Here is a 14373-nt window from a genome sequence, read left to right as displayed (position 1 = left end):
AGCATGTACATGTAGAACAAGTTGTAGTAGTAGTAGAGCAAGATGGAGATAGCAGTACAAGATGGAGACAGTAGGGCAAGATGGAGACAGTAGGGCAAGATGGAGACAGTAGGACAAGACGGAGACAGCAGGACAAGATGGAGACAGCAGGACAAGATATATACAATAAGGTATGATGGAGAAAGTATGGCAAGATGGGGACAGTAGGGAAAGATGGAGACAATAGGGCAAAATGGACACAGTTGGATAAGATGGAGACAATATGCCAAGATAGAGACACAGTTGGACAAAATGTAGAAAGTAGGGCAAGATGGAGCCAATAGGACCAGATGGAGACAATATGGCAAGATGGAGACCGTAGGGCAAGACGGAGACAGTAGGAAAGATGAAGACAAGATGGCACTGCAGTAGTAGGTTGAGACAGAAAAAGTAGGGTAAGTTGGCAGTAGTAGGGCAAGATGGAAATATCATGTAGATGTAGGATAAGACGGCAATATAGTAGAGCAAAATGGAGACATGCAGATATGATGGAGACAGCAGAATAAGCAAAAATATGTCAGGATAGAGAAAGTAGGGTAAGATGGAGAAGGAAGGATACAATAGCAATCATTGGACAAGATGATAATAATAGGGCACAATGATATATATTTATATAACAATATGACAGGTCAGGGAACAGTTGGGCAACATAGAGACCATATTACACGTTCGAGTGTGGTAAGACAAAAGAAAATGATGGTAACAGGAGGGCAAGATGGCTCAAGTTTATTTTTATTATTTACTTCCTATTATTTATATAGTACTGACACATTCCTGCACCACATTACCTGCTCCAGTCATCTTACAATCTAAGGTCCCTATCACATTCCCATCAGTCTCTGCCCCAGTGAGGTTACAATCTAAGGTCCCTATCACATTCCCATCAGTCTCTGCCCCAGTGAGGTTACAATCTAAGGTCCCTATCACATTCCCATCAGTCCCTGTCCCAGTGATCTTACAATGCAAGGTCCCTATCACATTCCCTTCGGTCTCTAGCCCAGTAATCTTACAATCTAAGGTCCCTATCACATTCCCTTCAGTCTCTAGCCCAGTGAGCTTACAATCTAAGGTTCCTATCACATTCCCTTCAGTCTCTAGCCCAGTTAACTTACAATCTAAGGTCCCTATCACATTCCCATCAGTCCCTATCCCAGTGAGCTTACAATCCAAGTTCCCTATCACATTCCCTTCGGTCTCTAGCCCAGTAAGCTTACAATCTAAGGTCCCTGTCACTGTCAAATACACTGGGGCCTAGAGTATCCAGAGGAAACCCATACAGAAACAGGTAGAACATGTGTGGGTGGGATTAAATGCAGGACCCCAGCACTGCAAAGCAAAAGTACTACCCTAAAGTAACACTATAAATCCACATAAAGTAATTTTGGCCAACCTGTAACCCTTTAGAAGATGAATGTGGAAATTCAAGGTAGCTACAAAGTCCATTTAGATCTTATTGGAATCATGTGTCAGAGAACAAACCTGTATTGTCAGGTCTTCAAGATGATATTCAATTTCCTTCCAGGAATTCAGTGCGTTTGGTAATCAGAAAGGTTCAATATGCTCCGGAGAGACCCGGGCCCCAGCCAATGGCCGAGACCACAAGACAGTTCCTTATGTCTGACAAACCATTACACCTGGAAGCCTCCCTCGATAAAGAGGTACATGAACTGAACCCCCATGTCAGTGATTACTCTATGGACATCACAACATTTGTTCTGAATCTCCCTAAAACCCACACAGAAAGCTCCTTTCCCAAACTGATCAGCACTCGTCATTTATAATTTATTTTTACATTTTTATTAACAATATTTATTAACATTTTCTTATTAAGCATATTAACATTTAACAATTAACATTTACTTATTAAGTATAAAAAAGGGAATTTTAAAAAATTATTTTCTTTTTCTCTGTAATAATAAAACAGTCGCTTGTATTTAATCCCAACTAAGATATAATTAATCCTTATTGGAAGCAAAACCAGCCTATTGGGTTTATTTAATGATATATGATTTTCTAGTAGACTTAGGGGCAGATTTATCAAAGGTCGAAGTGAAAATTCGAATTAAATTTTTTTTAATTTGGAGCTAATTTTTGTGTACTTCGACTAGGGAATAAAAAAATTAGAAAATTTGAATTTCGAAATTTATCATGTACTGTCTCTTTAAAAATTTGACTTCAACCATTCGCCATCTAAAACTTGGCGAATTGCTGTTCTAGCCTATGGGGGACCTCCTAGAACACATTTGGAGTCAGTTGAATCAAAGGTTTTTGGGGGGAAAACGCAATATTTCTTTGATTCGTACGATTGAATTAGATCGAAAATCGACCTATTTGGGCAAAATACATTTCGGTTGGTCTTTTTGAATTCGAATTTGAAGTTTTTCAAATTTCGACCCTTGATAAATCTGCCCCTTAATCTATGAAGATACAAATTACAGAAATCATTCTGGATAACGGGTCCCATACCTGCATATTATTAAGTACAGGTATGGCACCTGTTATCCAGAATACTCAGGACCTAGGGTGTTTCAGATACTGGATCTTTTCATAATTTGGATTAATTATATCTTAGTTGGGATCAAGTACAAGCTACTGTTTTATTATTACACAGGAAAAAGGAAATCGGTTTTAGAAATTTGGATAAAATAAAGTCTATGGGAGACGGCCTTTCCATAATTCTGAGCTTTCTGGATAATAAATTTCTTTTGGCGCATGTGAATAGGGTCCTTCAAAGGGCACCAATATGGCCCCTCACTTAATTCTTAATTTACTATGTATAAGCCACAAAATGCAGAATCATTAACATTAATTCTAATTTCACAGATATATTATCACGGTGAACCCATCAATGTCAATGTTCATGTTACAAACAACACAAACAAGACTGTGAAAAAAATTAAAATTTCAGGTGAGTTTGCCCAAAGGCCCCATTGTTATTAGGGATGCACCGAATCCAGGATTCAGCCTTTTTCAGCAGGATTCGGGCGAATCCTTCCACCCGGCGAAACTAATCCTAATTTGCATATGCAAAAGGGGCGGGGAGGGAAATCACGTGACTTTTTGTCTCAAAACAAGTAAGTAAAAAATGTTTTCCCTTTCCCACCCCTAATATGCATATGCAAAATTGGAATACGGTTCGGTATTCGCCCCAATCTTTTGAGAGGGATTCGGGGGCTCGGCCGAATCCAAGGTACATCCCTTATTATTATCCTCTATAAAAATAATTATTGCCAGTGATTTTGTGTGTGTAAAGCTGTAGTTATTCTCTGAATCGACTGTTGTTTTTTACTACACAATTTGTTTCCCTTGTCCGTACAATGTAGAAATCACCATCTTTGCACAAAGATATTGTCTCACAATTTGTTTTCATTCCTACAACACCTGCCACCCAGTGTTTGGTTACATTGTGTCTTTGTTGTGCCATAATATCTAGAATTAATCTTGCATGGGTTTTGTATGGTTTTTCTGCCACCACTTTTTTTGTAGCCAGGATTTATGATCAATACCCGGAAGCTCTGTGACTACAACTGTAGATTCACATGTTGAGTTTTTCCCCAGTTCGCCAGTATGCTGACATTTGCCTCTTCAACACTGCCCAGTACAAGTGTCCTGTCGCTGTGGACGAAGCTGAGTAAGTAGACTGTACCACCTCAAAAGGAAGGTACCACTGGGAAACATTTGTTCTTGAAGACACATTAAGACACAAATAAAGGAGAGAATAGCCGGAGAGCACAAATTCTTGCTTTAAAAGCTTTTCATTTTATTTTGCAGAAAGTCCTGCTGGACTGCTCTCCGGCTGTTCTCTCCTTTACTTGGAATCTTTGCACTCCGGCACGTGGTCTACGGTTAGTTGAGAAGCACTAAATACACAGATGACCACTATAAGGACAACTCCATATCTAATTTGACATTGACACAAGTTCATTATGCCACAGACAGACAGTACTCCAAGAAATGGTTATGTACAAGCTACAACCATACACCTGTAAACCAGAACTGAATAAATAGATACAGCCATTGTTTCCCTAAGGAATTCAGAACTTTGTTCCCTATCTTGTGTTTTCTACATCAGTGAAAGCAGCTTAGCACATGGCTGGGATTGCCCAAGATGTCAGCTCTGACTATGTACATACTTCTTAGAGCAGGGCCTGGGAGGAGAAGGCATGTAGAAGAGACATTTGTAAAAGGGAGGTGAAAAGAAGACATTTGTTGAGGGGATGCAGAAAATACATTTGTAGAGAAGATGTACAAAGGAGACATGTGTAGAGGGGATATGTATAGGAAAAGTGCAAAGAAGACATTTAGTGAGGGGACAATTGAAGTGGGGATATGTAGAGGACAGGCTCAAAAATTGCAGAGGGGACTTGTAGATGAGACATGTAGAGAAGCCATTTGTAGAGGAGAAGACAGGGAATGTGCAGAGGAGACATTTGAAGAGGGGACATGTAGAGGAGATATGTAAAGAAGACATTTGGAGAGGGGACTTGCAGAGGAGACGTTTGAAGAAGGGACATGTAGAGGAAATGTTCAAATATTGCAGAGGGCCCTTGTAGATGAGACATGTAGAGAAGAAATTTGTAGAGGGGAGATGAGACATTGGCAGAGAGGACTTGTATAGGAGATGTGTAAAGAAGACATTTGGAGATGGGACATGAAGAGGAGATGTTTGAACAGGGGACATATAGAGGAAATGTTCAAAGATTGCAGAGGGGACTTGACGATGAGACGTGCCAGAGGAGACATTTGTAGAGGGGACTTGTGCAGAGAAGACATTTATGGAGTGGACACAAGATATTTGCAGAGGGTACATGAAAAGTAGATTTGTACATGAAACATTTGAGAGTGGACATAGAGAAGACTTGCAAAGAAGATGTTGAATAGAAATGTAGAATAGAGGGTACATGTAGAGGTGATATGAGAGAGAACATTTGTGGCGGGGACATGTAGAGGTGATATGAGAGAGAACATTCGTGGAGGGGACATGCAGAAGTGATATGCAGAGAGAACATTTGTGGAGGGGACATGCAGAGTAGATGTGCAGAGAGGACATTTATGGAGGGGACATGTAGAAGAGACATTTGTTGAGATGTTCAGAGGAGACATTTGTGGAGGGGACATGTAGAGGGGACATTTAGAGGAGTTGGAGGATACATTTGTGGAGGGGACATGTGGAGTAGACAGAACTGTTTGTTGTTTGTATGATTTTAATATTTATATATTTATTTAGATTACTAATGACATGTATCTTTATAACATTCAACACTAGTTCCATTTGTAAGAATTGTACTCTTTCATTCTCTGATTCCAGTAATGATTTTGTTGCTCCAAGCTCCACGTTCTGCAAAGTCTACACACTGACACCATTCCTTGCTAATAACCGAGAGAAGCGAGGCCTGGCCTTAGATGGGAAGCTCAAGCACGAAGATACTAATCTGGCTTCTAGCACACTGTGAGACATCTTCTCCATTCTCTACCACAAATGTGTTAAATAGATTGTCATTTTACAATATGTCATGCTTACATGTACCGCACTTACAGTGATGTTGTAGAAGGTTAAACAAAAGCTGAAGGAAGCAATGTTGAACAACACTCATTTTTGTCTATTAATTTGTGCCATAGCTCCCCTGAAGTACTTGTGACTTTAACCTTTATAAGCTTTAAACTGGCAGAGAAAACATGTAGCATTTTATCATAATCCACAGAAAATGGAAACTTCTCTTAATATTATTCAGTTATTCCTGAAAACATTTGAAATCATTGTCTCATCTTCCCAAGGTTAAGAGACGGAACCAACAAAGAAATCCTGGGCATCATTGTCTCATATAAAGTCAAAGTCAAGCTGGTTGTTTCTAGAGGAGGGTAAGTTCTCTAGAATATTAATATCTTCCTATAATATTCTGGGCGGAAATATACTGTTTCCAGTTCCATTGTGCCAGTTCAATATGATATTATATTAAATACAATATGAAATAATGTTGTATTGTCTACTTAATTGTAATGCTAGGGTCACACAGATTTGGAATTCTTCCTGGTTGGGCCAATTTGATGGAATTAGCTCAGTGAGGATCTCTAGGTACTTTGGTCAAGGACTGGCATGGCATTCACTGGTGGGAAGGGGTGGGTGAATCAACTGGCAGTCCCCTGTGATGTCACTAGTGATGTCATGGAAAGCCTCCCTTATTGATTACCTGCAACAAGAACTGCAAAGATTAATCATTCATCCTTTTATGGACATCTGCATTTCTGTTGTCCCTGATTGGCATTGAGTGTTCCTATGTGATGACACTTTCCATTGTTCTTGTAGCCAAATAAGGAGTTTGTATGGCACTTTTGAAGACTTTCTGTTGGTATTTACACAACTTGGATGTTCTCTGTCTGGTCCCAACCTAAGACACCATACACAGTAGATGTAGGACTCCTGACAGTATTTAAAAAGATAATTGTTGAGGGCAAGTTTGTCATCCAACATTTATATCTCATGATATACTGTATGCGACCATCATGGTTATTACAATTTGTTTTCTGAAGGCAAAGTCCCAGATTTTCTTTGGTGACTTTAAATAAATACAATTCTACAACCCTACAGTTATAGTAGCTTTATATTTATAGCTTTTGTCTCCCCTGAGCTCCAGGTGCTATTGTGTTGGCAGTTGCCCCCTCACGTCATCTGTTGGGAGAAGTTACACAGATCAGCACACTGTGTGGATTAGCCACCATTGGAAGTTCAACATGTGCTGAGTTGCACTGAGCTACTGACACAAGAGCCAAGGGCCAAACTGTGGTAAAAAACTTCACAGTTGATGCTCCGGGGAATCAGCTGGAAATGTATCAGCCCTATGGTGGTCATTGTCAAAGTATATAAAAATAAATACATTTTATATAACTTAAAGGGATACTGTCATCAGAAAACATGTTTTTTTGCTACTCCAGCAGAATTCTGCACAGAAATCCATTTCTCAAAAGAGCAAACAGATTTTTTTATATTCAATTTTGAAATCTGACATGGGGCTAGACATATTGTCAATTTCCCAGCTGCCCCTGGTCATGTGACTTTTGCCTGCACGTTGGGAGAGAAATGCTTTCTGGCAGGCTGCTGTTTTTCCTTCTCAATGTAACTGAATGTGTCTCAGTGGGACATGGGTTTTTACTATTGAGTGTTGTTCTTAGATCTGCCAGGCAGCTGTTATCTTGTGTTAGGGAGCTGCTATCTGGTTACCTTCCCATTGTTCTTTTGTTTGGCTGCTGGGGAGGAAAAGGGAGGGGGGTGATATCACTCCAACTTGCAGTACAGCAGTAAAGAGTGATTGAAGTTTATCAGAGCACAAGTCACATGACTTGGGGCAGCTGGGAAATTGACAATATGTCTAGCCCCATGTCAGATTTCAAAATTTAATATAAAAAAATCTGTTTGCTTTTTTGAGAAATGGATTTCAGTGCAGAATTCTGCTGGAGCAGCACTATTAACTGATTCATTTTGAAAAAAATTTTTTTCCCATGACAGTATCCCTTTAAGCAATATTCTAGTGTGGTAGGTCATGGGCATTGCTACTGACCATAACTCCCTGGCACAAATATTCGGAAAATGGTGCCACCATTTAAGGTTTGTGTGTTGACCTGATATACTATACTATATCTATACTTCCTCCCTCGGCAAATTAATCAACTCGTATGGTTTCCACTACCACCTCTATGCTGACGATACTCAGATCTATCTTTCGTCTCCTGATCTTAACCCAGAACTCCTAACTCACGTCTCCTCCTGCCTGTCCGCTATCTCTACCTGGATGTTGCAACGCTACCTTAAATTAAACCTCTCTAAAACTGAAATGGTTCTCTTTCCTCCAAGAAACACCAGTAACATCCCGGAAGTATCCATCATAGCTAACAATTCCACTATCACCCCCTCTCCCCAGGCCCGGTGCCTTGGGGTTATCCTAGATTCTGCCCTGTCATTCACTCCTCATATCCAGTCACTTATTAAATCATGTCACTTCCACCTAAGGAACATATCCAAAATACCATCATTTATCACCCAAGATGCTGCCAAAATTCTTATTCACTCTCTCATCATATCACGTCTAGACTACTGTAACTCTCTTTTAATTGGCCTCCCCCTCCAGAGACTGTCACCTCTCTAGTCCATAATGAACACTGCTGCGAGGCTCATACACCTCAGCAACCGCTCCTCCTCTGCCTCGCCATTCTGTCAATCCCTGCACTGACTTCCGCTACCTTTCAGAATCAAATTCAAATTAATGACATTCAAAGCACTTCATAACTCTTCCCCACCCTACATCTCTGAACTCATCTCTATATACTCACCCAACCGCTTACTACACTCCTCTACTGACCTGCTACTCAACTCTTCTCTCATTACCTCCTCACATGCTCGCATTCAAGACTTTGCAAGGGCTGCACCCCTCCTCTGGAACGCTCTCCCACGGTCTGTCCTACTTTCTCCCAACCTTTCTGCTTTCAAGAAATCTCTTAAAGCGCACTTCTTTCGAGAAGCCTACCCTCACTCTGCTTAACTACCAAACGCAACACCACATACAGTACCACATTTCTCACCCACTTAATTCGATCTTGCTCACTCCCACACCTTGTGTATTACTCCCTTCCCTTTAGAGTGTAAGCTCTTTCTGCATAGGGACTTCCTCTCCTTTTGTACCGGTATTGATTGTGATGTATGTAACTCCATGGGGCAAATTCATCAAGGGTTGAATTTCGAGGGGTTAAATCCCTTGAAATTCGACTGGGGAATAGAATCGAATAGGCAATTCGGGCGAATTTACGCGCTGGCGAATATTCGCCAGGCGAATAGGCGCTCGATCGAATATTCGCTCAAAGGATTTTCATTCGATCGAATGCCTTTTTATTCGATCAAAAACTTGGAAAACAAGCCTATGGGACTTTCCCATAGGCTTTTAAAGCAATTCGGTAGGTTTTAGGTGGCGAAGTAGGCAGTTGAAGTATTTTTAAAAGAGACAGTACTTCGACTATCGAATGGGCGAATAGTCGCAGCGTTTTTGCACTCGATCCAGTACTTCGACTATCGAATGGCGAATAGTCGCAGCGTTTTTGCACTCGATCTATTCGAATTATTCTACTTCGGCGAATTTACGCCAATTCGATAGTCGAGGAGCACAAAAATTCAAAGTTTTTTTACTTCGAATCCTTCACTCGAAGTTAGTGAATCGGCCCCCATATGTTCTATGTATATAATTCATGTGATTTAGTTGTATAATCACATTTACTTTACAGTGCTACGCAATATGTTGGCACTATATAAATACATGTTAATAATAATAATACATATGTAGAATGTAGTTGAATTATGCATCATCCCTTTGAGTAGCATGACAATTTATTGTAAATCCAACAAAATATTTTTCCTGAAATAACATATGTTTAATAAATCTTGCGATTTCTTGTGATTATTGGATATGTATTCATATCAGGATCTACCAGTAGATCTTATGCCGGTGAGTACAGCATGGCTGCTCAGGATTGTCACAAAACGTTTCATTGGTTCACCCTTCTGGGTGCTTCCCATCATTTAGATTTTAAGTGAAATGTAAGAATGGGTGTTGTTTATTTAAATGCAACACTATCTATAAGTGTCATGCAGTAAAACTGTCAATGCAGCATAACTCAAGGCGAGACATCCCAATGCCATAACTTCCCTAAAAGTAATCCATCTTTTTTTCTAAATGCAGCAACATTCTAACAAAAAGTGTACAGCTTGGTACTATAGTTTCAGTAAATATAATTATTATATTACAAAACCCAATAAAAAGTTGTGGTCTAATTGCCCCTTCGTGGGTTTCTCATTCTGAAAAGCTGTGGATGCCAATTTTCAGGAAAACAATTTCCAAGCAGAATAATAAACGATTTAATTGGTCCCTAATGGGAAAAGAAAATATCTTCTGATAATTAGGATTAATTGACTTTACAGATGGAGAGGTGCTGCTTAGGATCCTGTGTTCCAGTAAAGGAAAAGCTCCTTTTATGTTCCGTTTTCCGATCAGACAGTGAAAGAAATGTTTCCATTAAATCCACTTTCCTCATAATACAAACAGTCCCCGGAGTTGGAGAGGCAGATAATTGCTCGGCCGCTGATGGTTCTTAGTCATTGTCATTTCCATGAGAGGCCTGAAATGTACTAAGGCTTTGCTGAAGGTCAAGGGAAGTGAACTCCCTATTCATGGCCGGCACTGTGTGTTTGTTAAGCTCTAAATGCCACAAACTACTCCCTGAGTCATAAGTGAAAGATAACGTATTAATATGTACTTTCTGTAAGTGTGCTTTAGTGAAGGCAAATATCATTTCGGCATATGTTGGTGTATGTTGACCTACACATTAAAATGTAACAGCTTACTGTGTGACCAGAACATTCCTTCTCTGTATATTGGTGTATCTACATATTGTGTCCTATAGAAAGTACATGGTAGTGTGCTTTGAATAACCTTTCTTTAGAATAGAATTGGTTTCTTTATAATGGCAACCTGGGACACCATTAAGGGGTATGAGGTACTGCAATCAGGGGTCCCATGGAAGGCGCAAGGCTTGTAGGCATGGGTAGGGATTGGTCCACTTGTCCCAAACTGCCTGTTTGGCTTTTAAATGAATGGTGCAGTGATCAGCCAACCGGCGATCCCCACATCATAACCCGACCCATGATGTCAAGGGCACACCCCTGGATCATCCCCCACCCGCCCCCTGTCATAATCTGACCCCCTGCCCAGTGCTGTTACTAAGCAGAAGGTGGCAGCCCTAAGGAATGGCCAGGGTGGATCAGGAGGATGACCATGCATGCAAGGTGGTTTATTTTTTTAATCTGGCCCCTTGTTACTACCACCCAGCGTGCTCAGATGACCAGTGGGCTACCAGTATTGGTATTGGACTACTCTTGCAGTGTATTTACCCAGGTAACATCAGGTTGGATTAGGGGTAACTGAGTAGGCTGTGGACATTAGCCCATTATAGACAAGGAAATACCATCATAGTTGGACTTTTCATATGAGCCTGTGTATATTGTGATGTGAAAGTGCCCTGCCGTGCCAATTTTGGGAGCAACATATTAACTATTAACAGGGAGTCATCTATGATAGGAGGAGCAAAGGCCAATTCTGGGTTACAGTACAAATGTCAAATCCATGGTATTGTGGACTTCTGATATTGTCTCGGCCTCATATATGTATATGTGTATAAGGCTCATACCATTAAGAACTAAATCTGGATCATGCATGTAAGCTGGTAGGCTGAGTATTCCTCCGTGCATGCACTTGCAGCTTGACTAATTCTCTAATCTACTTTGACCAATGCCAGCATTTTGGGAGACCTTGCATCAAGGTAATGCTTAACTCTTTGCTAGCCATGCTCATGCATTACATTACATCCCTATGCATTTGTCTTGTAATGCCAAGTCTTTCTTCACTGACCATCATGAACCTATTGGCCCGACATTGCTTTTCATTGCCATCCCAAAAAGTTTCTTACACAGTAGGTTTCCCAATAGGATTTTCTCAATAGGTATCTCATTAGGGTTTTCTCAGTAGGGTTCTCATTAGGGTTTTCTCATAGGGTTTATATATTTTCAGTGGCTAGAGAACACAAAAATGACCAAGTTGAGTTTCTCCTACTTCTTTGCCTACAGAGATATCCCCCAGCTTGATGGGAAACATTGATTTTAAGGCACTCTAGTTCTTTCTGTAGATTGTAATTGGGCATGAAGACCTTGCGTACAGCTAAACCCTCAGCCTTCCCAAGAAAATAATCCCTACTACTTGGTTTTGGTGCATTATCTTCTTCCAGGGGCTGAGGAAACCTGATAATCAAGTTGTTATATTATGTAAATTCATTTAATATTTCACATACAGGTTGTACAACTCATTTACTTATGGTAGAGGTTCTAGTGCCAAGGGGAGTGAAATTGTGCCCCTTAGTGCTTATCCAAAGAGCATGTGCACCTCTACTATTATAGGGTGATTGTTTCGTTCTTCACCTTGCCTTGGATAAAAAATTTGGAGTATCTCTGTCAGGTGGGAGGAAGCCATAGGCATATACTGTAGTAAGTTCAGGGTACCCTGAGACCCCCTAGTATTCCCTATCTTCCATGTTGCTCTAGACCAGTGATCCTCAACCAGTAGCTCATGAGTAACATGTTGCTCTCCAACCCCTTGGATGTTGCTGCCAGTAGCCTCAAAGCATTGTCTTATTTAGTAACTAAACTAGAGATTGTCCCTTGTTTACATCAGTAATCCATGTCCTATATGAATTACTATCCCAATCCCTAATCCCTATTAGAAGTTTCTTAAATAGGATATTTTACTGTATTCTCTCTACCTTCCCTTTGATACATCTTTTCCTTTCTTCTTATATGATAATGTACAACAGTTTAGGACAATGGTCCCCCCCCCAGGAGTCTGCACCCGGTCTAACCCTCCACCATTTAAAATGAAGGTTACAGGGTTTAACAATTTAACTAAAAATATCTATATTTACTTGGCCTTCACGGAACACAAGTGATAGTACAAATGCTTCCGTTTCCAGGTCCTGGGAGTTTAACCCTGTAGACGAAGCAGCAGCTTTGGCTGTGTTTTTGGGGAGCAAGAGCTCTCAAAATGTTCTGCAATTCCAGTTTATGCAGTGGTGCTGCCATACTGCTCAATCTTTATTATTCCTGCATCTTGTTCATCTGCGTTGCATGTTCCGCATCCCGTGTCTGCTTCACTTACTTCTCACTGGAGAATGTGACATTGTTGTTCTTTATCTTGTAATTATCATATTGTGGATATATAATGGCGTTCCTTTATGTGACAGTATCAGTTGCAGGTTTGTGTAGGGAGATCTGACACAAATCTTTGCACACTTTTCTTTAAAAAACATTTCTTGGACCTCTGTGTTTTTTTATTATGATCAACTAGGGGCATCACAACTTCAAAACCTGCCTATTATTTTGCTGCCCAAACCCACATTTTTTGGAATGACGCTGTTTTTTTTTTTAGGCTAGAGCAGTCGTTTTCAAATATTTCCAAAGACCCTTTCTACAAGAAATTCTGGATAAGAGTTACCATTTAAAGGGACACTGACACATGTCATGCCCATGAGCCAAAGAACTGCCAGATGACTGATAAAGTAGATTAAAGGGTAACCTTTTTGCCGGACAACATTGGTTGATTAGAAAAAGAAACTGAAACTACAAAATCTCTGGCGCTGGCAGTCGGGTACTTGAAAGCCATGAATTGTAGGGAGATTAATTTTGTTGTGGCTTAAGCAGGAGGAGCCAAGACAACCTGGAATTGTTGGCCTACTTATTCCATCCATCATTGTGGAACAGCTCTTTTCTCCACAAGCCAACCAAAGGGGGTACATGCGGTTCTTAGGAAGGACATCCCCCATGTGTATACAGATGTATGATTGGCTTCTGCTGACTGCTTAGATTTGTCCATTGGTTATTGAGGCTGTATCTAATCTATTGTAGGAGAAACATCTGCCCCTTAGAGTTCACTATTGACCCAAGGGTACTTAGCAGTTTACAGGAGTCATTTCTTTAGACCTGATTGTAGAGAGGATATTGGCTAAGGCATGTTGCACACCCCTACATGATAAATGGTTATGGTTGGGGTAACTGCACTATTGCAGAAAGGGTGATACCAAAGCACGGGGAGTTAACTGCATCTTCCTTCAGTCTTGCTGGGTGACTGCATGGCTCCTAGGACCATGTTGGTTTTATCTAACGTGTTTTATGGTATATTTCAGTGATGTGGCCGTCGAACTGCCCTTTACTCTGATGCACGCAAAGCCCAAGGAGGAGCCTCTGCACCGAGAAGGTAAGGGAAATAATTCATATGAGCCCTGTAGCCTGGGAGCAACACAAGCCAACTCCAAACTGTCCAGCACCCACATACAGGCTGGCCAAACTTTCCTTATTCTTCCCAGTCCCCACATTCTCTATAATACCAATATGGAGACTTTCCAAGATAAGCAGGTGTTCCATGAAGAAAGAGGTGGATCTCAGGCTCCTTTTGTTGATTCAGCCAGTCGGCTCAGTCAAGGGGCAGGAATACATAAATAGCTTTGTCCCCCACCTCGCAGTTTTCTCTATGTACAACAATTTTAGGAGCAAAATTATCCTTCTCATGTGTTTATATTTAATATTAAATGCCAGTAACGTGCATCTCAAAGAGGATACTAGTGTGTAGGGCCAAACTGCCCAATGCCCTGTTTTTAGTTTTGTGCTCCATAGGGGATCTACTCATATAACTACAGCATTCTAGAAGTAGGACCATAAAGAAAAGCCTTTTAAGACACACTTTCTCCTTCTTGACT

The 14373-nt window shown here is 40.6% G+C and overlaps 1 protein-coding gene across 3 annotated transcripts in view; it reads left to right on the top strand.

The window, feature by feature from the left end:
- Window positions 1–14373, top strand: part of arrb1.L (arrestin beta 1 L homeolog) — a 110352-nt gene that overhangs the window by 88887 nt on the left and 7092 nt on the right. For 2 of the 3 annotated variants that reach the window (XM_041582789.1, XM_041582787.1), the window contains exons 8-14: window positions 1562–1697; window positions 2863–2947; window positions 3598–3670; window positions 5348–5488; window positions 5815–5898; window positions 11371–11394; window positions 13804–13874. In XM_041582789.1, the coding sequence (XP_041438723.1) occupies window positions 1562–1697; window positions 2863–2947; window positions 3598–3670; window positions 5348–5488; window positions 5815–5898; window positions 11371–11394; window positions 13804–13874 (614 nt within the window). The remainder of the gene's footprint in view (window positions 1–1561; window positions 1698–2862; window positions 2948–3597; window positions 3671–5347; window positions 5489–5814; window positions 5899–11370; window positions 11395–13803; window positions 13875–14373) is intronic. The other variant, XM_041582788.1, reaches the window with a different exon arrangement.

Source organism: Xenopus laevis, chromosome 2L (genome assembly GCF_017654675.1).
Source record: "Xenopus laevis strain J_2021 chromosome 2L, Xenopus_laevis_v10.1, whole genome shotgun sequence".
Lineage (NCBI taxonomy): Eukaryota > Metazoa > Chordata > Amphibia > Anura > Pipidae > Xenopus > Xenopus laevis.
Note: the sequence above shows the minus strand (reverse complement) of the source record. Positions and strands in the feature narration are given on the sequence as shown.